The sequence below is a fragment of the Rhinolophus hipposideros genome (genome assembly GCF_964194185.1).
Source record: "Rhinolophus hipposideros genome assembly, chromosome: 7".
Classification (NCBI taxonomy): Eukaryota; Metazoa; Chordata; class Mammalia; order Chiroptera; family Rhinolophidae; genus Rhinolophus; species Rhinolophus hipposideros.
The window spans coordinates 48,667,663-48,694,999 of record NC_138053.1 but is presented as its reverse complement, the minus strand read 5'-3'; the positions used below and the strand labels follow the sequence as shown (position 1 = coordinate 48,694,999).

The window sequence follows — 27,337 nt, the reverse complement described above, 5'->3', positions numbered from 1 at the left end:
TTTAATAATGCAATATTTGAGAAAATAAAACAGGCTTCTGCCTAATTATAGGAATGTTTTAAGGAAACATTGAAGTCTTATATTTAAATTTTTACCAAATACATGGAGTGGTTTATTCCAGCAAGCATCTCAGAATATTCCAGAATATTCGATTCTTTTACATATGCTTTTTCTAACTTGAGTAGGAGTTGATATAGAACTGTTGCTATGGTGAAGTGCATTCTATTTTGCAGGGTATAAAGGGATAGTGTTAAAAAGAGCTTACTATGTAAAACTCAATTTAAAATATTTTTTTGGTGTTATAAAATATACCCTGAAAATAATTTTCTGAAAGTCAAATGACATTGTTGTTTTTGGTAATCATGTAATTTTAAGAAATGGTCTTTTGTATATGTAATTATAAGTATACTTTTCTGGGCTCTGTATGACATGAAATTATGGTGCTTCTGAAGAAGCCCACTTTTTATCTCCCAATTTTAGGAATACTTTTCCCCGCGTGTTTCACAGTCTTCCAGTTATTTATGAATTTTTTGTTAGCATTTTTTTATGAATACCTGGTTCTTATAGATTTTGACACACTTACTTTTTGTGTCAGTATTGTGCTTGATGTCAGACTTACAAAGAAGAAAGAGGTATAATACCTCCCTAATCTGGTGGGAGATATACCCAATTAAATTAACACCAATCGAATACTTAAAAAGAGGGAACTAACAGATTGCCAGTAGAAGAATTGGCAATAGACTTGAACGGGAGCTTCAAAGTAGAGGATATCTAAATTTTCAATAAACAAACTAACATTAGTTTTGACCTGCTGTATTACATTTCCTGGCAGGAATATAGCAAAGAACCAAATAGAAAGGAACTATGACTTTGCGATGCTTGTGGGACATTAGGTGGATGTACAGACCAGGAGAGAGGTCTGAGCTAGAGTTACGGGGTTGAGAGTCATCACGGTGTCTGTACAGTGAGTTTAGAGTCTGGATATGCCACTGAGATTGTGTAGGAAGGTAAAGGAGTCTGCTGAGAAAGCCCTCTCAGGTATCAACACTGAAGGACTTGTTTGAATGAAAGTAGCTTTAAATGAAGAGACCTTTTCAAGAATCTTTCAAACATAGTTTCCCTACCTTATTTTTAGAATTTAGAGTTATGGTTTAATCTGAACATGAAAAAAATAAAAATACAATAGTAACAAGATGCTATTATATTCCTTCCTATCCTTTAAGACTGACCTCTCCCTCATCTTCTAGGAAGCCTTGTTTGATTTCTCCAAGCAGAATGGACAGGGATACTCTTTCAAACCCTGGTTTTGGTTCCCATCCCATCTAATCTGAGTATTGGTAGACTTAGCAGCCACTGGATCGTCCCGCCTGCATCTTGCCCACCTCCAGTTCCCTCTCTACTCTGCCGCCACAGGGCTTTTCCTAACATGTCCTGTCACTGTACCACTGGAATTAATGCTTCAAATTCCAGCCGTATACCCAAGTTACTGTGCTCTGGGTCTTGGCAGATGGTATTCCCTCTGCCTAGAATGTCATCTTTTCCCACAGCATTCACTCCTACCTCACACACACCCACACTCCACCCCACTCTCCAGCTCCTGCTTTTCTGTACGTCTTGTCTTGGATATCACCTCTTTCACTCAGCCGTCCGTCAGCTGGGATGAGTACTCCTATCACATACCCAAACACTCTGTGTTTTTCCCCGTTTGAGTATTTATCCCACTAAATTATAATTGCCCTTTTTTGAGGGTGGGCCATGGTTCCCAGTGGACAATGAGCTTGAAGAGAACAGGGAATATACTTGTAGGGTTTAGTCACACTCCTGTCATCAGTCATGGTTTTCTGGCACACAACAGGCACCCAGTCAGATTTGCTAAGTAAATAAGGATTAGCTAACAACCTGGAGCAGTGTCCAAGTCTCACTTTGCATTTTGCCTTTTTTTTTTCTTCGCAAAATTTTATTTTTCAGGATATTATAAGGGCATTTTACAATTTACAGAATAACTGTCCTGTAGAACTAGAAGAGAGATTAGGGATCATTTAGTATAACCACCTCTTCATACTTGTGAGTAAACTAAGACCCAAGACGGGGAATTGCCCTGCCAGAGGTTACCCAACTTGGGGAGTCTTGAACTATTACCAAAATATAAAAGTATTCCAAGGCAAGCCAGTGCTTTCCAACTTTTTTCACTTTGCAGCACACATAGGAAGTAATAATAGTTTGAAACTTAGGGTTTTTAGTTTGTGGGCTTTTTGTTTCGTTTTTGTTTTTAATATAAATAATACAGATTCACTTTATTGGGAGAGGGACAGGGAAAAAATTGTGGTTGACAGTTTCTCAATTGGTGCAAGGGAGGAAAATGAGTCAAATGTACAAAGTAGGAAGATTCGCAGGAAGTGCTGGCACCCTCTGGGTCTCTGTGGCCCAGGGGAAGGCCACAGCCCAGGTGTTCTCCGGTGGGACTGGGTAGGCACAGGAACCCACAGTTCCTTCTCCTGAGGTCAAGGAGAGGCCTTCGGCGCCTCGGTCCCTGGTGCTGGCTGTGGCATATGTAGTTGCTCAGATATTTGTTACATGAATGGTGCTTGAAACTGGTAAAAATGACGGAGTACAGGAAGGAACCAAGGCCCACAAACTGCCCATTTCCTCCCTTTTCCCAGGACAGATACTTTCAGCCACCCAGAAATGTTTGCTTTGGCTATATAAAAGTTAAAAGTCAGATTAATTACAATAATATTCATAAGCTTTGATTCTTTGGACCTAATTACCAAGCAGAACAACAATAATGCGTACCATAAAATATGTCTGAGTTTTAAGCTTAATTGAATTCAGTGACTGAATTATTCTCGGGTTTTGCTGTGTGTTTTTCACATAGCACGATCATTGGATCAATGACATGGAATAATAGTCACTGCCCAGGGCCAGCGTCCTGGGTCCATCACTGAGTACACTGGAATGATGGTTAATACTGGAGGAAATATTAATGGCATTTTAACATTGTATTCTGTCACTTGTCTCCCCTGGCGCCCCTTTCTTTCTGCTTCTGAAATGGTGAGAGGAAAAAGGGCGTTTTGTATGATAACTGATTACTTTTTAAAGTGTTCTGACCTGCTGTGCTGCTGCCTCTGCCCAGAATGTTACTCTTCTCTCTTCCTGTCCTTTATTCATCTCCATTGATTGAACTCCTACTCATCCCAAAAAATACTACCGCCCCTATATAGTCTTTACCATCACTCTGGCCAGAAATAATCTCTTTCTGTTCTAGCACTTTCTTGTTCTGTTTTTCAAGTTGTTAACAACGTACCACGTTAGGGTACACAGGTTTGGTGGGAAAGTGCCTAACAGTAATAGGAGAAGTAAATTTAAATTCTGGTCTGCTGTTATTTTACTGTCATCTTGGGTAGGGCACCGTACTTGCTGGGCTTGGTTTCTTTATGTATCAGATGAGGGGGTTGGGCTGAGTAACAACTAGCTAGCTTGCAATGGAATGTAGATTGGGCAGCATCCAGGCGTAAATCGGACCTTTACCTCAGCATCTCAACATACAGCATGTAACCCCTCTCCAGCCTCACTCTCTTTCTTAGTGTTTGTAGTTCACCTTAGGTTAAAAATGTAAGGATTTCGCTGAGAGTTTTTCTGGAGGAGGCTTTATCTCGAGTGTCTCTTACTGTAACCTGCCATTGATTGACATTTTCAGAGAATAAAACACTTTGAAACTGCCAAACTTTCTCAACAGTCTGCAGCAGCTATAAAAATAGTTCTACCATGATTCTTTTAAAAATAGGTGTCAATATCTGTACCTGTCAAGGGAGAAAGCATTTGTTTTGCACGAAACTAGCTGATGCCCAAGTCTTGGAAGTTAACTCGTGACTTTTTTTTCCTCTGCTGTATCTCCTGACTTCAGGGCAATTCGGACTACCCATCATTCCAGTGTACTCAGTGATGACCCACGATGCTGGCCCTGAGCTAAGGCAGCTCTTACTTATTGAGCAGTGACTAGGATTCTGTGTCGCTGAGCAGGGATCCCCTTTGAGATATCTGTCAGAGGATGGTCTTCATTTAACATCCCTGTTCTGCTACTGAGCAATGTACTTAGCTTTTCCAAGCCTCTGTTTTCTCACCTGTGACATGGGAATACAGTACTACTATTACCCCATGCAACTGTTATGAGAACTAAATGAGGTCATGCATATAAAATCAATAGCACAATGCCTGACACTTGTTATCTGATTTTCTTATGATACCTTCAAATTTACTTTTTATTTTTGCATCTCCACTTCTCTTTTTCTCCCACAGAAGGTGGGATTAAATGTGGAAGTTCACTAGATCTCAAAACCTCCTGGTTTAGGTGCAATATTTTGATTCTTGATGCACAATACTAAGATCTTATAGACTTGATGCTATCCAGAAAGACATTGTCAATACTAAGGTAAAAACTTTAAAGAATGAATTTCTAGCCTCTCCAAACGTTCATCACGGCAGTAAGCGTCACATGGAAACAGTCCCGAGTGCAGTACTTCAGCTTTTCTTTCTGTCAGTCTCATCCACCCATCCCATCCATCCATTCATGTATGGTTTCTCGAGGACTTGCTCTGTGCCTGGCATCATGCTCAGCACCTAGCATCGGTGTGGGCACAGTTTGATGCATTCCCTAGTAACTTCAGTAAGCTTCAGAGTGAATAAAGACGTGATTTTTGGCAACTTTCAGCTTTTGGCTGTTCTGTTACAATGATTACTCATCCTATCTGGCCTTCCAGATAGATTTGATGTGTTTTTCCTTTCTGGAAGCTTTTTATATCTGGTGCCTCAAATACGTATGATCCTTGCTAAAAGATAGATGAACACATCAGTTATGTGAAATTTCTTGATCTTTTCCTTACTATGTCATCTTGGGAAATGTAGAGGAAAGGGAATCAGATATTCCTGACTAGTTTCTGTAGAGAATGCAAATGAGTTTTTCAAATGTAGGGGTGGTGAATTTCCCTGCTGTGGGGCCTTTCATATATTAAATTCATCTATTTGACATCATTCATTAAGTGCCTTCTTTATGCAAGTCTTTTCTCTAGTCAGTGGGGATGAAGATGGCATAGTCCCTTCTCTCGTGGGAACTTACATTCTACTGGTGAGATTGGTAATAAACAAGCAAGCAAGAAAATTAAGGACATTTCAGAGAGGGATTAAAAAGTATAAAGGAAATAAAACGGCGGGCGTGATAGAGAATGACAAGGCAGAGGGGCTTTAAGTAGATTGGATGATTAGGCAAGGTCTCTCCTGGGGGTCGGTATTTGAGCTTAGACTTGAATGGAGAAAAGGATCCAATTTCAAGGAAGAGCGACCCAGATGGAGGGAGCAGCTGAGGAAAGGCCTTAAAGAAGGAATGAGCATGGAGTCTTCAGCAGGTGGAAGAGGAGCAGAAGTGGAGTCTGGTGAGCGCTGAGGGGACTTAGAGAGGGTGGGAGGAGATTAGACCAGAGAGGCAGGCGTGGCCTTTGGACCGTGGTGAGAAGTTGGGGGGCTTTGTTGTAAGTGCTCTGTGGAGCTGTACGAATGCTTTTAGCAGAAGACAAGTTCCGTTTTACTTTTGAAGACAGTCACTCTGGCTGCAGTGTGGAGAATAGACTGTGGGCAGAGAAGCAGGAAGACCTGTTAGGATCCATTTCCCAGTGGTTCATCAGGGCAGTAGCAGTAGAGATGGAGGAGACAGGTGTTTTTTCATCTCAAAATATCTCCTGATTCTTCACAATCTTGGACCTTTTTATCTGTTAGTACTATTTACTAGAGTGCGCAGTATACAATTTATCTCTCATTGGAGGTTGAAATATTAGGGCTTATCAGGAAAGAAACCATTTTGTCACCTACTAGTTGAGTTTAGTGAGTTGAGAGCATTTCACTCCTTAAAAGCTCAAAGTTAGTTACTGTCTGAAATCTTTAAATCTGGGGTCGGCTTGGAAAAGTGACCACAGGTCTGATTGGGGTTACCATGCACCACTTTCCCCAAGTACCTCATGCAGATGAATTTCATAGCTTCCCTTCTTCTAAGCAAATCTAGAGCAAAGTTCTGGTGCTAATTTAGTTCCTGCCTGTTGATTCTACCCATGGCTACATATCCACATAATATGTCCGAATTTGGACATGTTATTTTTCAGAGAATCATGGAATTTGAGAGTGAGAGAATCATTTAATTCAACATCCTCATTTTAATAGGGAGGAGACTGAGATCTATTATATTGACTTGCCCAAACACTGGATTAGAAACCACCTTTCGTGACTTTTGGACCAATTCTTTATTCTTTTCCCACTGTGTCATTTCTTTGTCAAGGTTCTCATAGAAATCAACACCACAGTAAAAATTATTTCAAACTTTTTTTTTTTTATATAATACTCAAGCATTCAGTAAATGGATGTCAGTACCTCTCAATGTGGCAGAACGCGTTCACAGCTAATTATGGATTGAGATTTGGGATATAAGAAAAGGGAGAAAGAAGGGGAAGAAATTGCTCCCCAAAACAACCATTGTTAACATTTTGGAGGATTTCCTTTGTCTTTTCTTGGCATTTTATTTTAACATAGCCATGATTTTTTCATATAAATATTTTTATGTCCTGATTTTTCCACAGTATTACAGAAATATCTTCTGTATTATTAAAAAGTCTTTCCTAAGTTAATTTTTAATGGCTTCATGATATTCAGTAGTATGAATGTAGCATAATTTCCTTAAAAATTTCTGTTTTATATCCACTTTTCGCTATTATAAATCTGCATTGGTATCTCACAGAATTGATTCTTTGGAGTAGAATTCGTAGTTCAAAATGTTCATGGTAGAAAATTTGGAAAACTAGAAAAATATAGAGAAAACAAAAATCGTCATTAATTTCAGAATCTGAAGATAACTATTAATAATTTGGTTTTTATCCTTTTTAGTCACTAAGTGGCTTGTTGCTCAATGAATAAATAACTTTTGTTAAAATCATGTATTGGAGGATCATGTGTAATTAGACCAAGTCTGATTTGTCTGTCAGGCAAGACAGGTAGCCGCAGGTCATGTTGGTTAAAAGTGTGGGTTTTCCTCTCTTATTTCAGTTTTAAGTACTTTTCCTGGTTCATAGAACTTTTAAATGCTAAAAAATCTAAAATTTTAGTGTTGAAAGAGATTAGTGTTGAAAGAGTAATTTTGTTTTTTTCACCTTCAATAGGATGCCTTTTGATAAGCAAAAAGTGTGACTTTTAATGAAGTTGAACGTGTCAGTCATTCCTTGAATGGGTGAATGCTTTTGTGCCTTATTTAAGAAATAATTTCTCTATTCCCATGATCATAATAATATTTACCTATAATTTCTTATAAATATTTTAAAGTTTTTCTTTTCAGATTTAGGTCTTTAGTGATTCAACCTAAAATTTATTTTTGTATAGGATGTCAGGTAGGGTTCCAGTCTCAGATCTTTCTGTATCAAAAAATCAGTTGTTCAGCACCAGTTTTCATATAATCCATACTTTCCCCCATCAATCTGCAGAATTATTTCTGGATGTATTCAATTTCCATATTTTCATGGAAGTCTTTTGAACTTTTTTATTTTTCACTGGTCAGGTTTTTTTTTTTTCCTTTATCCAAAAATCATAGAGTCTTATTTACTATAGCACTATAGTAATTTTTTACATCTGGTAGGGAAAATTCTTCGTGTCTATTTTCCTGGTAGAATGTCTTGGGTTTTATTTAACATTTGCTTCTCCATTTCATTTTAGAATCAACTTACCCAGTTCTTTGGGGAAAAGATTTGAACTTTTTATTGGAATTGCATTGACCCTATAGATCAGTTTGGGGGAAAGTTGACATCTTTATGATATACTATGGTGGAATTTGTTTCTCAATGAATGTAGTATACGCTTACTTTGGTTCTCTTTAAGTCCTCAATAAAATTAAAAATTTTTCTCCTTATGATTTTTACATCTTTCATTATACTTATTACTAAATATTCCTTTTTTCTATATGGGTCATATCTTTTTAAAAATTACATTTCCTAATTGTTGCTCTTATAGAAAAATGCAATTGATTTTGCATTTTGATCTTAAATCCAGCCATCTTGCTAGCCTCTCTCATTAATTATAATAACTTGTCTAGAAACTCTTTTTGGTTTTCTTTGTAGGTCATAATGTGTATGTGAATAATGACAGTTTTGTCCTTTGTAGACCTTATACCTTTTATTTCTTTTATTGTCATGTTAAGCTGCCTGAGACCTTCAGGATAAAGTTGAATAAAAGCAGTAATTAATGGTTGACATCCTGTCTTGATTGGTCTAAAGGAAATGCTTCTAACATTTGACCATTAATTCTGGTGTTTGCCATAGACCTTTGGTAGGTACTCTATCTGGTTAAAGAGGATCTCTAAGGATCATTTAGTTCTATCAGTTATTTATTCCTTACTAGGGTTTAGCGTCAGGGAGAGACCTGTTTCCCAGCTAAATAAGCATTGTTTAAATGTTAGAACTGTGAAGCCTAAGTTTTTATATAATATTTCTCTATATATGCAAAGAATTGATTTTTGTGTATCAATTGGCTCTGAATTCCTAAAGTTCAAATAAACTAAAATCTTCATTATTCTGTAGGAGAAATGACATACTCAAGGAAGATGTACTTGGTCATGTGGTTCTAAAATCCAGCACTTTATGTGTATTTCAGTATAAAAGAAAAATGTCATTCCTTTTAAAATATTGGGAAGTGTCAGATTTGCTTATTTACTTTTCACCAACTTACTTACATGCCATTTAAATTCAGAAGAGAGTGAAGTTTCTATTCGTGTAAGTGCCAGAAACATAACTACTAACCAGACTCTTAAAATTAGTTTCATATTTGACTTTTATATTAAGTCTAAACTAAATTTATTTTCATTTCCTTTAGTTCATTTTTTCCTTTTCGATTAGTCTATAGTGCATTGGAACTTTTTCTTCATGCTCTAGGCTGCATTAGACCTCTTATAGTTTTAAGAAACAATGATTTACAAACTGTTGCAGTATTTATAGTTTCAAAGGAATTTCACATGTATTTTCTTATTTATTTTAAACTTCACAAAATTCATGTAAGGCTAGGATTTCTGTTACTCAATCTTATAGATGAGGAAATGACGTGTACCTAGTTAATGGCAAAGCCAGAAGCTGAACCTGTCTTCTAGCTCCAAATGCTATTATATTATGCTTTATCACTACAAATCTTATTTATTAAAATATTTTATTAAGGTAATGTTTTTAAAAATAACCTGTGAAAATATTGATTCTCATTGAGTGAAAAAACTGAATCAAATAATAAGTAAAAATACTCTTCAGGGCAACGGAACGAATAAGGTATCTACAAGATCATATATATATATATATATATATATATATATATATATATACACACACACACATATATATACATATATATATATATATATATATATATATATATACACACACACATACTTTTTTTCTCATAGCTTTTCTAAATTATTGATTTAAAAAATTTCTGTTCCTGCATTTCCATCAACTACCCTCACGTGCTCATTGAGTTGCTAATTCCAGTTCAGACAGGTCTATAAACAATGTCTTCACATTCAGGGGGCCTCAGCATGGCTTGTGTAACCCTTCAGGGTGTTATTTGCCGTTGTATTATCGTCTTTCACTTTCCATTGTGTGCTTTTCTCTAGCACTTTGTTTTTCTGTAGTATGCTGGAAGTCCAAATAGCAAAGTGTCACTTGGAAGTTGTGTGAACTTTTCCTAAATTATATAAATGTGGTTGTAAAGAGTTATTTGATTGTTCATGATGGTTATCCATGAAATAATTAAATCTTAAGATAATTCATTTCCGTAATTTTAACCTACATAATAATTCACAAAAATGAGAAAGTATGGAAAACAGTATAACAGACATCCACTTACTCGTCACTCAAATATTATAGAGATTGACATTTTGTAATATTTACTTTAGGTTTTTTTAAAAGTAAACAAAATGTTACAGATATATTTGAGGACATGTGTCCTCAAATTGCTATCCCTTTTTCTCCCTCTTCACCTCCTATCCTCTTTGGTAATCATTATCCTGATGTTATTTATTATCCTTCTGAAGGGTTTTTATTCTTTTATTTGACATATATGTATCTTAACAATGTATAATGTTTTGTGTATTTTTAAAATGTACATAAATATGTCACACGGAACCTATTTTACAGTATCCTGCGTTGTAAATAATTGGACAAAGTAGATCTATTGATTTTCCTAATGATAGACAACTAGATTGTTTCTATTTTTTGTCTATTGTAAATACAAACAGTAGTAGAGTGAACAATTTTATAAGTATCTTTTTGAGCACTTGTATATTTTTCTAGGGTAGATTCCTAAAAGAGGAATTGCTGGGTCATATAGACCAGTATATGGAATTATTAACTTTGCTAGACATTTCCCAATTATTCTCCACATTCTTGCCAACATGCTGCATAAATAGACTTTTAAACCTCTTGATAATTTATTGAATGGGAAAAGTTATCTCTTAAAAATTGTTCCTTCAAAAATTTTTACTATTCATATTTTTTTATCCTTGGAAATGAATATTAGGAATCGCTTTCAGGTCTTTTGAAAAACACTACTGATTTCATTTTCCTTTTCCTGATTGATATATTTTTGGCATTTCATGTTATTTCTTTACAAATATTCCTGTACTTTGCCCATTTTCCCATTCTTTTGGTGTTATTAATGTGTCGGAGTATTACTTCTTTGTTATCTACTTCTTTCATTTTGTTTTTGATGACTTCTTTTAACAAAATTAAAAAAAAAATTAATCTTACATCTTTACATGTGTTTTGGTGTACATACCACACATTTCTGTAGGACATATACCTGGGGGCAGAATTGTTCAGATATGTCTATTTTCAGCTTCAGTAGATTCTGCCAAACAATTTTGGAAAATAGTGTACAATTTATTCCCCGAACAGCAATATATAAGAATTACAATTGTTCTACATCTTTGCCAAAGCTTAGTATTGAGGTTTTTTTAAACTTTAGCTATTGTGCACATGTGAAGTGATATTGTCTCTTAATGATTTGATTTGCATTTTCTTAGTGATTTGAATTTGAACATCTTTTCACATGCTTATTAGCTGTTTGTGGATTTTCTTTTGTTATCTTCTGTCAAACATTTTTCAACCATTTATCCTTGGGGTTTATAGGAGTTCTTTACATATGCTGGATTCACATCTTTGGGAAATATAAAATACATATACATATCTTCTGATCTGTAGCTTTTTATTCTCTTAATGGCATCATTTGATAAATACAAGTTCTTAATTTTAATGTCCTCTAAATTTTCAATATTTTCCTATATAGTTATTGTGATTTAGATGTTTAAGAAATTGTTGTCTACCTCAAGGTCATGTGTTACTGTCTAATAACCTTGTTGTTTTTCCTTGTCTTTCAAACCTATAATCCACCTGGACTTGACTTTTGTTTATGATATAAGTTAGGAAATCAAGATGTTTTTATTTTTCTATATGGGTAGCCTTTTGACCCAGCACCAATTATTGAAAATACCACCCTTTGTACATTGTGCTTCAGTGTCACCTTTGTCATAAATAAAGAAACTTTATACACATCAGTCTGTTTCTTGACTCTGTTCTATTTCACTGGTCCATTTGTATGTTTTTGTGCCAGAATCACACAGTTTAATTATAGTAGCATTGCAGTATTGAGCCTTCTAGTCTATAAAAATGGTATATTCCTTCATTTAACTAGGTCTTCTAAAATTTCTTTCAATAACGTTTTGTAGTTTTCTGTATAGGGAGGTCTTTCTCATTTTGTTAGATTTATTCCTAGGTATTTGGTTTCTTTTGATACTGTGGTAAATTATATCATTAACATTTTAAAATTTTCAATTACTTGTAGTTAAAATGTAGAAATAAAGTTGACTTTTGAATACTAAACTTATACTAAAAGATCTTGCTAACTTCATTCTAATTTTTACAGATTTCTTTAGATCTTCTGGGAGCACAGTCATGACATGTAGGAATAATGAGTTTCATTATTTTCTTTCCCATGCTTATACCTTTTATTTCGTTTCACTGCATTTCTTTTAATGAATGGAAATTAAATTTTATTAAATGCTTTCTCTATATCATTGGAGATCATCATATAATTTTCATTATTCTGGTTAATGTGGCTCATTATATGGATTGGGTTTTGAATTTTTAACCAATCTTGTATTCCTCAAAAACTCTAAATGGTTTATATATCCTTGGATTGGCTTATTGATATTTTATTAGGAAGTTTTACATATATATTTATGGATGAAATTGACCTATATTTTTCTTTTTTAAAAAATAGTTTCAGGTGTACAAAGCAACGTAATAGTTAAACATTTACACCCCTAGCAAAGTGATAATACCCCCCCAATCTGCTACCGCTGTATCATCCTATATAGCTGTTACAATACCATTGACTATATTCCCTATGCTGTACTCCACATCCCGTGACCATATGTATATGTATGTGTGTGTGTGTGTGTGTGTGTGTGTATTTAATTATAGTTGACATTCAATATAATTCAACTTCAGCTTCAGGTGTACAGCACAGTGGTCATGCATCTGCACGGTCTATGAAATGATCTCTCTGATAAGTCCAGTGCCAATCTGGCACCGTACATAATCTTTACAACATATTGATTATATTCCCCAAACTGTATTTCATATCCTCGTGACATATTAACTACTAATTTGTGTTTTCTAATCCCTTCACCTTTTCCCCCATCTCCACCCCCTTTATATTTTTCTTTCTTGTAATATTCTTACCAGATTTTGATATTAAGATTATATTGTCCTTCTGAAATGATTTGGGAAGCATTCCCTCTTGTTCTATTTTCTAGAAGAATTTTTGTAAGATTGGTTATTTCGTATATGTTTGCAAGAATTCAGTGGGGAAGTATCTGGGTTTGGAATTTTTCTTGTGGAAGGGCTTTTAATTACAGATTTAATTTCTTTAGTAGATACAGGGTTATTCAGATTTTTTTGTTTGTCATTTTTGTCAGTTTATAAAATCTGTTCATTATGTATAAATTTGCAAAATATTGGTCATGCCCTATATTTGGCGGTTGGGCTTATTGTTTTTTAATCTCTGTAGGAGAATTCATTTTATTTTAATCGTTGGTTTCATCATTCTACTCACACCAAGTTTCTTTTTTTTTGTTCTTACTGTGCTTGGCTCTTTCTGTTCTAAGAAACACAGATCCACTCAAGTTTCTTCAAGTAATGGAGATTCATTAGGCTCATTGTAAAGCCACATGTAACCCTAAGAGAAAAGAATCACACAGGAAGACCAAGATCTCTAGCATAGCTTGGCTTTAGGGAGACTGGAAGTATATGGTTCATTAGAATATGAAACAGCTTTAGAGATGGAACAGGTTTTGTTTTTATTCCCTCAGTAGTAAGACTAATCTTTTACTTTGATACCCCATCATTTGCATACAGTTTCTCAACTCCTCTTAGCTCTTCTCTAGTTTTTCTTCCCCTTCATTGCTAACTACCCTTCTTACCTCCTGCTCTATATAAATTTTCTTCATAGCTTTTGTTTCCTCATAACTTTGTCCTCATGGTCCCCAGTGCCTTGTGGCCTTCTGTGTTTCTTTTCAACCTCTGCTCCAATTACCAACTGATTGAACCTCTCCATGGTCCTGAATTTAAACTCCCATAAGATTATTTGATTAGCCTAGTTTAAGAACACCTTTTATTTGGCTACCTCCTAGTCTGTTGGTCAGTTATGGGTTGGTTACTTTTGCCCAGGCATGTATTGCCAAGGGTGGTAGGTTCACATACCATAGAATGTTGATGACTTGGGCTAACTCCTCTGCAGAGGCCTGTAGTTGGACAATTTCCCTTAGGACGAGTCTGTACGTGGCAAGTACTAGAACTGGTTAATACAGGCAAGTTCTAGAGATTATATCATTGCAAGTATTTCAGCTCTTCTGCCTCCTTCACATGCTCTGGTGAAACAGCAGTGAATAATTAAATGCTGACAAAACTGATGTCTGGAATTTGGTATTATAAATCTTTTAAGTAGTCATCCGTCTATAACTGAAAAAATTCATTTGGTACCAATCCAGATTAGGGCGTTGGGCAATTAGACATACAATTGTAGTTTTAAGATGGACAAATGGAAACTGATAGATTTTAAATGGAAGCAATGTAAAAAACACACACACTGGCGGATTAATGAATATTTAATGAGAAAGCCATAGTGGTTATTCAGTTCAGTTGCTTCTTGTTATTTCCTTTTTAATGTCTAGAAACAACTGTGTGCTGCTAAGAATTCACTTTTCTGCTATAGCACAGGTCAAGTTGAAGACAAAGAGAGACTCTTTCCCTTTGTGTTACTTAATCAGTAAATATTTAAATACCACAGAGCAGTGTTTTGCCTAATGCATTCCCATTTATAGAATTAATTGTAAATATTACATAAGAGCCTTTTTGGAATAATAAGTGAAATTGCTTTTTAATTTTCTAGGGGAACTCAGAGAGAGTAATGATAATTACTGGACCAAACATGGGTGGAAAGAGCTCCTACATAAAACAGGTTGCACTGATTACTGTCATGGCTCAGATTGGCTCCTATGTTCCTGCAGAGGAAGCGACGATTGGAATTGTGGATGGCATTTTCACGAGGTAAAAACATTACTTCTATTTGAATATATTTCTGAAATAAATCAAGCCTGTATTGTCACATGAATTTTCTTTTTGTGTACGTATTTAGATGAATAGATATGCTTTTAAAATATTTAGAACTTAGGAGCTTGAAGACATTTCATCGTGAATGTCAATAATAGAAGAGACATAGGAGATCATTTTGAGTAGTAGTTTTCAAGTTATTCTTAGTTACTGAGTTCTTACTTTAAATAAAATCTTCTGTAAAAGATCAGTATTTAAACAGATAAAAGCAGATCTGCTCTGCCTGAATCAGAGTGGAAGGCTCGGAGACGTGGCCTCTAGTACGCCCTCCTCGTTTTTAGGGTGGGGAGCTGAGAACAGAATGAAGAAGGCATTGGCCTAGGACAATTTAACTCATATTCTTTTTTACTCTAAGGACATTGCATGCAACTGACTAGGTCTTACCCTCAATATCTAAACCTAAATTTCATGCCTTATTAGGAATATGGGTGAAATATCCTGATCTCACTAACTAGAATTAATAGTTAAATCTATTTGTTCAATTTATCAATTTAGATCCATCAGTTCTTAAAGTATTATTTATACTTCTTATGTGTACATTTTTGGAAAACAAGTGAATATAATCCATAGTATGTAGTCAAGCTATGTATAATAAAGAGTGTGATTTACTATCCAGATTAATATTTATTTAATATTTGACTCTGGAATCCCATCAGAATATATCACATGTTAATATTGATGTACTTGAGTGCACATTAAAATACTTTAAAGCCTAATTTTAATCAGAGAGTGAACAAAGCAAAGCAGCCTACATTTTTTTTTGATGCCATATCACCAAACAGATATTATTTTGATCTCCACATATTGGTAAATTAACTCAATACAAGAAATTTAAAGACTTTTTTTTTTTTAGTTTTTTTAATTGTAATTGATCTTATGTTGTAGAAGAAAAATATATTAGGTAGTTCCTTTTGGCTACATTATTAGGGAGAGTGACTGAAATTTAATAAAGAGAAAAAAGAGAAAAAGAAAAGAAAATAGAAAAGAAAGAATAAAACATCTTGGATAATGTAAAGTGGTTTGTGTGGAAGAGAATCTTATTAGTGTGGAGAATATTAGTTAGGAAGGTTTTTAGATACAAGTAATAGAAAAGAAAATAAAGGTTAACTGTTCTCGTATTAATAAGAGGGCTTGAGGTAGACGACTGCTTCTACTGTTTCAGTGGCTGTGCAATTTTGTTGACCTTTTCCTCACTGAAATTCCCCTCCTGCATTTTTTTCTTTCTGTTAAAATGTTGTTGTTCAAGATCTTGCTTAGATACCTCTTCCTTCTTGAAGTCTTCCTTGAGTTCTATAGCCAGAATTAATTTCTTTCATCTCTGTACTTCCATTATACTTGTGTTTTTCCTCTTTTAAATCTCTTACCACTATTAGGTTATAGTTATTTGTGTACCTGTTACATCTGATACTGTGTTGTCTGTTCCCAGAAGATGAGTTCCATATTTTGTACATTTGTCCCCATCTCTTAACCTGGAACTTTGCTTTGTATATATATATATATAACAGACATTCAAGGACAGGGCTATTGAATTAATTGACCCTTAAGTCAAGATCAGGGAAGTAGAAATCAATCTCATAGACAGTGGGGAGTCCTTGAAGACTTGTGGGTAGAAGGTAGTGTGACCATAGGTACAGTTTAGGTCTCAGGAAGTTTAATCTGGCAGCCCTGTGGAAGATAACTCTAAGAAGGGATGATGGAATGCAGTCATTCTTGGGGACGTCCTGAGCACTTTAATTAAATTGATGGGAATGAAAGTGGACAAGGGACAGTGGAGAAATGTTGTAGGGTTAGACTTGACAGGCCATGGCAACTACAGTGGATGAAGAAAGATAGATGAAGAACAAGAGATGAAGATTAAGGCATCAGGTGAAGAGATAGGTGGTGCTTTTAGTAACATTGGGAAATTCGGGAGGAGGGTCTGATTTCAGAAGTAATCTTAACTTGTAACAATGTGGCTCAGCAATGAGGCTACATGATAAGATGATCGTTACATTTCTATGTCTTAGTAGAAATAATAGTAGACACGGAGGTATTACAAAACTTTAGCATTGGCAGTGCCATCTTGTAACCCAGGAAGTGGATGATATGGAACGTGCCAACATCGAACATGAGCTGCTATCTCCAGGCTGATGGCATGATGACATGCTTTTATCTCATGAACCAGGAGCAGCCAAAGGGAGCTTGATCGATTACCATTCATTGTGTAAAGGAACAACTAAGCTTTAAATCTTGCCAACACCAAATTCATTATTTCAGTACAATAGTATTCATTCTGAGTTAACTCCTTCAAACAAATCAGTTTATTTAGCTACTTGGGGATACATTTCAGTTACCCTGTCCTGGTAGATCCATCCAGAGTTAGTAGTTTTATTACAGTGAATGAAAAAGAACTGGTTAGAAAGCCTGGCATTCTGTATGATTCCACTTTTGTGTAAGAAATTATATATGTAAATACACGGAGCAAAAACCATCTAGATAGAAGGCTATCATCCAGAATATGAGGAATATGGCATTGTGGTGATTTTTCTTTTCTTTTGCTTATGAATATTTTGAAAATCTGAAATGAACATGTAACAAAAGCACAATCTCCCCCCCAAAAAACTAATTAATTAAGAGAAATGTCAGTCTAAATGAGATGTTTTAGAGGAGTCTGGTGAAATGCTTATCTGGTCCCTGTCTGGGAACACTTTTTTCCAGGGCAAATTTCTCTTTCCTACAGAGTAGCTTGGAATTTGGGGTTCTAAGCTTTACACTTTCGCAGGTATTTAAAACTATCAGACCTTACTTTTCCAAAAAGTTGTTAACCCAGCCTATAAATAACCTATTTTTTCCTCTGTTAGGAACTGATGGCTTTCTCTCTGGATCGTTATACAAGATTGGTGTCTTTAATTTTCATAACAGAAACATTGCCGTTTATACATCTAAGACAATGAGTTTTAACCTTTAATGCACATTGGGTTTTTTAAATGGAACTTTTAAAAATTATTGATTCCTGAACCATACCATTAGAAGTTCTCAGTTGGCCTGGAGCAGGGTCTGGAAGTTGAATTTCACAAGTGTCCAGATGGTTTTGAAGTATAGCCAAGATTGAGAATCATTTCCCCGAGCCCTTGCTAGAGAGTTCAATTGTTATGAAAGTGATAGATGCCTATTATGAACACTATTTAACAGTATAGTAGGATATAAGGTGAAACTTATCTTTTCCCTAGGTTGACAACTACTAATGGTACTTTATGTAATGTTCCACAGATTTACAAGTACACATAAATCTTCTCTTTTTAAAATGGTATTAATACTAAGCATTGCTATCACGTAGCTTTTGATTTTATTTCCTAATATGTGCAGGACATACTTTCCTATTCGTGCATATGGATTAGTCTTGCACTTTTTAATGGTTGCGGTATATCTACTAGGTAGAAATTCCTTGGTGTCTTCAACCTCAGAGAGCTCCCTCTGGGAAACACTGCTCTAGTGTAAGAGCCCTGCTCTGCTTCCTGTCCGTTTCCCCATCCTCACCCTCTCTTCCTGTTGCTATTGGATAGGAGTCAACGTGGACCATATTCCCTTATATCCTAGGAGCTTTACTAGGATATGGTTTACTATTATGCCCTCATGGCTTTAACTTTTTTTTATGAGATAATTTAGACATAACAATCTCCCATGTAGCTACCATTCTAAAGAAATAAAGCATTGCCAATACAACTGAACCCTCAATCCTTCCTGATCCTGTTCCCCGCCACCCCATCCAGAGTAACTGTTCTTGTTGACTCTGGTTTTCATCCCATGAATTTCTCTATATTTTTAGTACATAGGTGTGGTTTTATGAAACAATACATAGACTTATTTGGTATGCTTTTAAACTTTATACGTACTATCTCTCACTAAGTTTCTTCTGTAAGTGGCTTCCCCCCCTTCAGTGTTATATTTATGAAATTCATCTATATGGATACATACAATTCTAATCCACTGAGTTTTCTGTAATCATGTTATTCCATTGTCTGCATATACCACCATAGTTTATCCATTTTCCTTGATTGATACGTAACATGATTCAAATTTGTTGCAAGTATTAACAGTCCTTATACTTGTCTTATACACATCTCCTAGTGCACCTAAATGAGTTTTCTGAATTTAGGCTTTATCTAGGCACGGGATTGTGAAGTGTAACAAATGTGCATCTTTCTTGTTCTTCAAAGAGGCTGGACCAGTTTAGAATCCCACCAGCAGTATGTAAAAGCTTGTCCTTATGCTTTAAAATTAATTTAGAGGAAGAAATACCTCTATGGTAATGTTTCCATATAATCTTCAAAATTTCTCATAAGGATATTTTCATTTCTATTACTTAATATCTTTTATATGAAGTGCTGTGTCCTAAATAATTTCTGTTAATGCCAAGGGCCTTTTTCTCTCCATGTGCATGCTGTGCCTGTTTCCAAAGAGATGTGAAACGGACGGCCAGGCCTCCTCACCAGTGGCTGCTTTCTCTTTAATTCCTTTTTGTCTTGACTGCCAAGAAGGCAAGAGCTAAATTCAAGGCTCAGGTGCAAAAGCAAATTTGGGTTAGCTTTCCCCTTCTCTTAACATGGGAGTGTGTCTCTAGCATGATCCTTAGAACAGCCGCATCAGACTGAGAGAGATGCTTGTTAAAAATGCTAGTGATGGAAGGAGAGCTGACTCTGGGTGGTGAGCACCCAATGCGATATATAGATGATGTAATACAGAATTGTACACCTGAAATCTATGTAATTTCACTAACAATTGTCACCCCAATACATTTAATAAAGATAAAAAAATGCTACTTTTTAAGTCTTATCACAAACCTATTAAATTGTAATCTCTGGGGTGAGACCACAAAATTAGCATTTTAAGAGCTCATGCTAAATTTGCTCTCAAATTTGAGAATCTACTCTATGGCTTGTAATCTTAATTTCATCATATTCATTGCAATTCTTCCAATGTAAACATATTGTGATTCTAAATCACTTCAAATCCTTTTTGTGCCCAATGGGAAAAATATTAAAATATAGCAGACATATGCATAAACTTTGGCTGCAAACTTTATCTTTAAATTGCTTATTTTTGTATTATTAATTGGACATTCACAACACTGGGTTTAATTCATGCATCTCTAAATATTCATTGAGTGCCCAGTATGCACTGTTGTGTTGTAAGACATATAAATAAATGCATGAAAAGCTGTAAACAGATGGCTTTAGGAATCTTCTTTCTGAATGTTGTAACCTCATATGAACCTTTTCCAGAATAAGAAGCATTTTTTCTTTTTTTAGAAAAGCAGAATTTTGGCAAACATGTACATTTGGCTTTAATTGATGTACTTATATCAGTGTATTGTGATATATGTACTCATCAGGGAACTATTTTTAGACACATATTTCTAAGGATCATTATTAACATCTTTGAGTACACCATGGAAAACGAGATCTGTTTACTAATCCTGATGAATGCAAACTTAAACCTCATTTAACTTTTTAGGCTCAGTAATTAAGTTTTAGAAAAGCAGTGAATTATTGTCTGGTTTTTAAAAAGCAAAACAATTGGCTTCTCTCTGCATAATTTATTTCTATTTATGTCAGTTAAATGTTGGTGGAAAGGGGTTCTTACATTAAGTGGCCCCTGGTTAATCATTTTCATGCCATGCTACCCATGTAAATTCTCTCTTATGGCACCCGGCTTCAGGGATGCTGTGTGCTCAGAATGCACCAGTGTGTTTATTGTGAGAGAAAATTGGAAGGTAATAGGCATTCAGATGCTTAAATGATTTTAAATGTTTGCTTTTGACTGTGTGGATAACTGGTTTGTTTCCCCAGTTTAGTATAATTCAACAAATATTAATTGAGCATCTACTGTGGCGTATTTGTACTCTATTAAAAAACACATATCCTTTTGGACAGGAAGAAAACACATTAAATCAGCGCATATCTTCTATTGGGTAGTAAATACCAGCACTAAAAAGCACATGATAAGTGATATTTTACTAAATGAGTAGGCTGTTACGAATTTTATTGGCATCAGAAATGTTACCTTATGAATGTTACCTTATAAATGTCTGGTTTATTCAGCTCCTGTAGCTGTGCCTTAGCCAACAGGAGGTATCTCACTTCATCTTTTTGATCAGAAGTGGTTGTATGAATTGAATGCCTCAGAGTCATCTGAGGGTTTGGTTTGGTTTGGTTGGAAGTGCAGATCCCAGGCAGGTGCCCTGAATGCAGATCCCCTGGAGATACTGTTGTAATTGCTATGATGAAGGGAACCCTTGGACTCTATATTCAAAAACCTCTGCAAGTGACTCTGAAACTATATCCAGATATGGAGCCATTGTTCAGTTTCAACTCTTGACATTTTCCAGAAGGAAAACCAGAATCAGAAGTTGTGATTTGCTCATAATGAGAGTTCAGTTATAAAGATACAGAACCTGAGGAGGTTGTGTCGTGTTCCCCTCTATTTATTTAATTATTTAATCAGATTAATCTTCCCCCTGGTGACTGATTAAGCTTATCCTTCCTTTGATAGCCTTAATTATTTGTGGTTTTCACAGATATCGTTTAGGTTGGTAAAGAGAATTTTTTGCTCTATTAATTATTTTCCTTTGAAATTCTTGGGATTTTCCCACGAGTGGACTAGTAGATATGTTCGAGAATGATTTGCCCATTCAGTACGGTGTGGGTTGCCTTTGATAGGAAAACCCGTGTCCATCACACATGGTCTGCATGTGCTTTGTAGACGGTTGCAGTGAACATGGTTTCTTGTGAGCCAGTGTAAGTTTGGCATTTTCCTGGATTGCTGTCTTGATTCTCAGTGACGTTTCCATTGAAATTGAAAGATTGCTACAGTGGTTTTTGCTTGGTTATATATGTATTTGCAGTTCCGTTTTACAGTTTTTGTAAATTGACTTTACATATTGGAGTGTGATCTGACTGCAACTGTTAGTAAAAGTAATTATACTAGAGAAACTTTTTCTTGTCTATTATAATTTAATTGCTGCTGATAAAGTATTTTTTATATTGGTAAAAGGAAGCTAGTTATTTAACCTGGTAATTCATTACTTTGTATTAATGTAATGATACAGTAGACTATGAAGTGTTCTTAAATGTATCATTTGTGATTTTTAGAAATAACAGTTGTTTTTCTAATTACACTGTGATTCTTGTTCATTGTACAAAATTTAAAACTAGAGAAAAACTCAAACAGGAAAAAAAATTAAATTGCTGCTAATTTCACCATCTGAAAGTCATTGTTGTTTGGGTGTATGGCCTTCCAGGTTTTTAAAAAATTACACACATATGGTGATAAATCATTTGTGATTTGATTTCATTCCATTGCTAGGTTAGTGTTTAATTAAATGCAGCACAGATATACTACTTCACATTTTTATACCTTTTAAATACCATGCAGTATCTGCACATCTTTCAATAATTGGTATTCTTTTGCACCTTTTTATCTTTTTTGAACTTAAAAATTTTTTTTCCCTTCTGTGCTCATAGCATCCTTCTAAAAAGTTAGAGTACTTTGTTATTCAGGAGATTATTTTCATTTTGTAAAGTTTAATATATAAAAAAGCAAGAAATGTAAACATGCATCCTGGACAGAATTCTGCAATATTTTTAGCAAAGTGAAGTGAATAGAACATCTTCAATTTCAAACATTAGGCAAAATAATATAAACCCTCCTACATAAAGCCCTTAGAGGACAAATAGGGTGTAATTCCACTTGTATGAGGAACGTAGAATACGCAAATTTTTGGAAACAGAAAGTGGAATAGAGGTTATGGGGCTGGGGAGAGGGGACAATGGGGAGTTATTTTTTTAAGGGGTACAGAGTTTCTGTTGTGGGAATTGAAAATGTGTTAGTGGATAGTGGTAATAGCTGTGGTAATAACTGGTAATAACTTTATGAATGTGCTTAATACCACTGAATTGCACACCCAAAAATGTTAAAACATTTTTAGTAAATTTTATTACCTATCTCTTTATATAAACCAGTTATTTTAAAAGCATTTAAAGTATGTCAGAACTGATTAAATACAAGTAATCATTGCCACTATTTAACAATTTTGATATTTAAGCTCCAATTATCTACCTTTCAATATGAAAACAATTTCTCCCTTGTTAATGACAACATTTCTCTCTCATGTTAGCATTTTCCTTGCATTAAGACCCAGAGATTGTATTCTGAAGGACAGAAGCTATATATGCTATTATTTAGCAACATCTAGAATATTATCTCAAAATACGATAATAAAAACAAACTCTTATTCATAGTTTCATGCAAGTGGTCTTTATTTTAGCAACTGTTTCAACTGATTTAATTTATTTTCTCCTTTATGCTTTATTAAGCTTTGCTGACCTATCTATATAAGGTTTGTAGGTGAGGAGGGAATGAACAGGGATTAGAAAGAGTAGTCAGTTGCCGTTCCTTAAAAGTATCAGAGTGATTTTTCTTTTCTTAATCATATAACTGTAACCTGTCTACTCAGAGCAAACTATAAGATGAAACCTAAAGAATGCATTTTTCATTATATTTGAATATAAATAAAGAGAGAATGATAGTATGTCCTGGTAATCTGTAACATATTGTAACATTTGAAAATTTTCAAAATCATTGTCCAATAGTATGTCTTGTAAATACTTGTTGAGTTAATGAAAAAAATTGCAAACATTTTGTTAATTAGTTTATACCCTACCTTACTCCAAAAAATGTATTTTAGGCAGTTTACTGGGAAATATGCAATACAGCAAAATAATATGAGTAAAATGGTATCCAAAGACATTGGATCAAAGGGAAATATGGATAGAAACTTACAATAATATCAGAGTTGCTACTGGCATTATAAAGTGTCATACAGTTGTTTCCTGTTAACCAAGATGAAAAGGAAGATGTGTTTAGAGATAAAGTTGTGTCCATCAGAATCATATAAAGTCATTATATACTGTTGAAATTTTGGGGAAAATAAACTATATGTTTCTTAAGAGAAGTTGACAGAAAATATTTTTATCAAGAAACAGTTCTTACAGTTACAAATGTGTGCTTTCCCCGTGGCCTCAGAGACTGGTTAATGAGCCAGCATTTGTTCAGTGTCTCTTGGGCAGCATTGCTACTTTATTGTGCTCTGGAAAAATAGAATTGTAATAGAAAAAGTGTTGGTTCCTAATGCAGTGGCTTTCAAACTATCCTACAGGGTGTTAGGAGTCTCACAGTCTCCTCTGGATGGGGAAAAGGACCTAATAGTTAACAGTGGTGGGTTCTTAACCAAATCAGCATTCCTTATATATATCTCATCTGCAGAGTCAGTTTGCTTATAAAATTTCATTTGAACAACGGATTTAACAGCTGAAAAACCACTGGCTTAATAGTGGAATTGGGACCACTGCTTCACAAAAATGCATCCAAGATCCCCTGAAATCTGGCCTGGTTTCCTTGAGGACAGAAACCCTACAATACTACAAGACATGTTGGTACCGTAAGGTTTTGCTGTACACATGTTTTGGTGCCATTTCTATAAAGCCATTCCACCCACCTCTCCAGAGATTAAATGTCATCTATACTGCTTGGTATGTTTATTAAGTTTACATTAAACTTGGAAATCCACATAAATTTATTTTGGAATATGGTTTGAGGAGGGACAGACACATCTTTGGTTTTTTCTGAAATAACCAACCTACTGGCATCTTTTTTACTGATGGATCATTCATCCTTTCCCCCTGATTTGAAATGTCTTTGAATATCTTTCCTAAACCACTATGGTAGTCACTCTGCGACTATAGTGTTTCTAAAAAGCACTTAAGTGTAATACTTAAACTATTGCATTGAAATATTATCCGGTGTTTGCTCGTTATTCTAATTCTTGAGAATGGAAGGTTCCTCAAATCTTTGCCTTAATCAGAGCTGTTTTATTATCAGCCAAAGATTTGTTCTTTTTGTCAGCTTACAACCTCTCAGGAATAAAAGCTATCAATGTTAAATGAGGGTCAAACATTCTGAATCTGAAGGATTCAGAGTGGTTGCAGAGATAGGAAATTTGAATCTTCTCACTTTGTAGTAGGGGAAATAATAGTAAAGCAAACGGTGAAAATTGAGGTAAGTAACAATGTTGGAGCGTTGAAAAAGTAACCAGAATGCTTCTAAGTTAGCAACATTTCAGAAATTATTTTGCATAGTTACTGATTTTAAAATGGATAAAATTGACAGCAGTGTTAGTAAAACCATATCAACTCCATCATAGACGTAGTTAATTACAGGTTCTAAATGCCACTGATTACTAGAGCTATTCTCCTAAGGCTCCACCGATCCGTAGGGAAACCATTCCACTCCGTCTGCCCTCTCCCTGTACAGGGCTCCAGCCACAGGGTGGTTAAGGCTTGATTTCACCACGAGTTTCTCCAGAAATAAAAGGTACATTATGCTTCTGTAGGTCACATGTGAACTGTTGTAACAAAACTACACTGATGGAGGTATTTTGCTGAGAAAATAGTTAAACCAGACATCACAAAGCTGGCTAGCAAGTTGAAAAATCTGAATTCCAGGTTTTTCTATGAACTACATGACCTTCAGTGAGTGTTACTTAATTACTCCCCGTTTCCCCCCAGGTTCCTTTTATACTAAATAGGCGTTTTTCTAAATGTGTTCTGTAGTCCATTATTGTCCCAGGGTACTCTGGGAGATGTTTTAGGGGTTGATGGATAAATGAGTTAGAGAAATGCTGTATACTAATCGCTCTCTAGGAAATGCACAATGTGTAGCTGAATATTAAAACATTCAAGAAGTCTTACAGGAAAGAACCCTTACATCTTTTGAACCTGTTTCTTGACATCTCCAAGAAATGTGTTCCATGAAGTCCACTTTAAGAACCTATATTAGGTGTCTGAGGTTACTAAACCTCCGTAATTCTAGTTCTAATAAAAATGTTTTATCTTAAGTTATTTCAACATGGTACTTTCATTCAGTTTGGAATAATATCAGTGTGGAATCTTCTTAGGGGAACACTGGGAAAAGCCTTTAATTGTACTTGTGGATTTTAAACACAGTGACACAAAGAAGCATCATTTTCCCCTGTGAGTACCACAACTTTGTTTTGAGCTGATTGATCAGAAAAAGGCGGAGACAGAAGTTCCCTTACTTTTCAGGAGCTCTGTCCAGTACACAAATTCTTCTTTTCAGAATGTTTCTACAAAGTGCTGTTCGATGTTAGGCACTCTTTATATCCAATAAATACTTTCTTTTGTTTAATGTAATTTCAGCTGTTATTGGGTCTAAGTATATAGACCCCCTAAGGATCTTTTATATTTATTGTTTAGAAAATAATGCCTAGTTTCTTAATAATAAAGTTCAGAGGAAAATCAGGGTGTCTTTATCTTATTTTTAGGATGGGTGCTGCAGATAATATATATAAAGGACAGAGTACATTTATGGAAGAATTGACTGACACAGCGGAAATAATAAAAAAAGCAACATCACAGTCCTTGGTTATCATGGATGAATTAGGAAGAGGGACGAGCACCCATGATGGAATTGCCATTGCTTATGCTACACTTGAGCATTTTATTAGAGAGGTAAGCATCCTGCATATTTTTTTCATAAATCAGACATACTATACAAATTGTTTTCTCAGTTTCTAAATATTCAACATTATTTTTAATTGTTGTAATTAACCCTATTCCTGCAGTTGATCATTCGAATGGTGTCCATTGAGCTCAGATAGATTGGACCTAAATAATGTTTGTATTTGTTTGATGTGCCTCACTGGCGAAATTTCCACCCAGCACTGTATCTTAGTATCTTTGGCAAACTCTAAATGAAGAGCAGGGACCATTCACCTGCAACCCAGTCCTTGAGGAAAGAACGAAAAGAAGACAGTGCCATTTTTGCCCTGTGAAGTACTTTTTTCAACAATATCCTAAAAAACCTCCATATAAAGTCTTTGACTTCATCTCTTTGTGCCTCTGTTTCAGTAACATCCCTCCTTCACTGCATATCTGTTTTCAGAGTACATTTTTAAGCATCTCAGTGCTTAGATTTTGATTGTGTCACACTTTTAATCCCTGTCATCTCCTATCAAACTCTCACCTTTTATTTACTTTTTGTCTTTGTTCATTTTGGTCTCTCCCTTTCTTTCACTTGCCCCTGAGCCTTGTCTCTTGTTTAGTTTTCCTTTTTTAATTTTGTTCTCTAATTTCTTATTTTCTTTCTCTCTCTGGCTTCCCCATTTTCATTTCTTCTCTTCCTTAAATAGTCAATAAAAGCGTATTTTTTTAACTCATTTCTTTGCAAAACAACATAATGCTGAAATAAAATTCCTTTTTCTTTAAACTTTGATGGCCCTCACCTTTTTATTTAAACAGATTTAGTAGGTAATGATGGCATGTTTTTTACTTTGAAATACTTTTCTAGTTGTCTTTAAAAATAAATAATTTATTTGCAAAAAAGATGTAGCTCAGAAACTTTTCTTTAACCATTATAGAAACTATATATCACAAGTTCAGTAAGTCCTACTACTGCCTCCAGAACACATTTTATACATTCATTCAAGAGCTTTCAGCAACAAAGTATAACAACTGAATTTGTCCCTTTGAGTTTGATTTCATTGT

At 35.0% G+C, this 27,337-nt stretch overlaps 1 protein-coding gene across 2 annotated transcripts in view; it reads left to right on the top strand.

Annotated features, from left to right (window-relative positions):
* MSH3 (mutS homolog 3) overlaps positions 1-27,337 on the top strand; it is a gene marked incomplete at its 5' end in the record, with an annotated part of 143,969 nt that overhangs the window by 101,971 nt on the left and 14,661 nt on the right. For both annotated transcript variants that reach the window (XM_081052891.1, XM_081052892.1), the window contains 2 exons: positions 14,515-14,672; positions 26,116-26,302. In XM_081052891.1, coding sequence (XP_080909017.1) covers positions 14,515-14,672; positions 26,116-26,302 — 345 coding nt within the window. The remainder of the gene's footprint in view (positions 1-14,514; positions 14,673-26,115; positions 26,303-27,337) is intronic.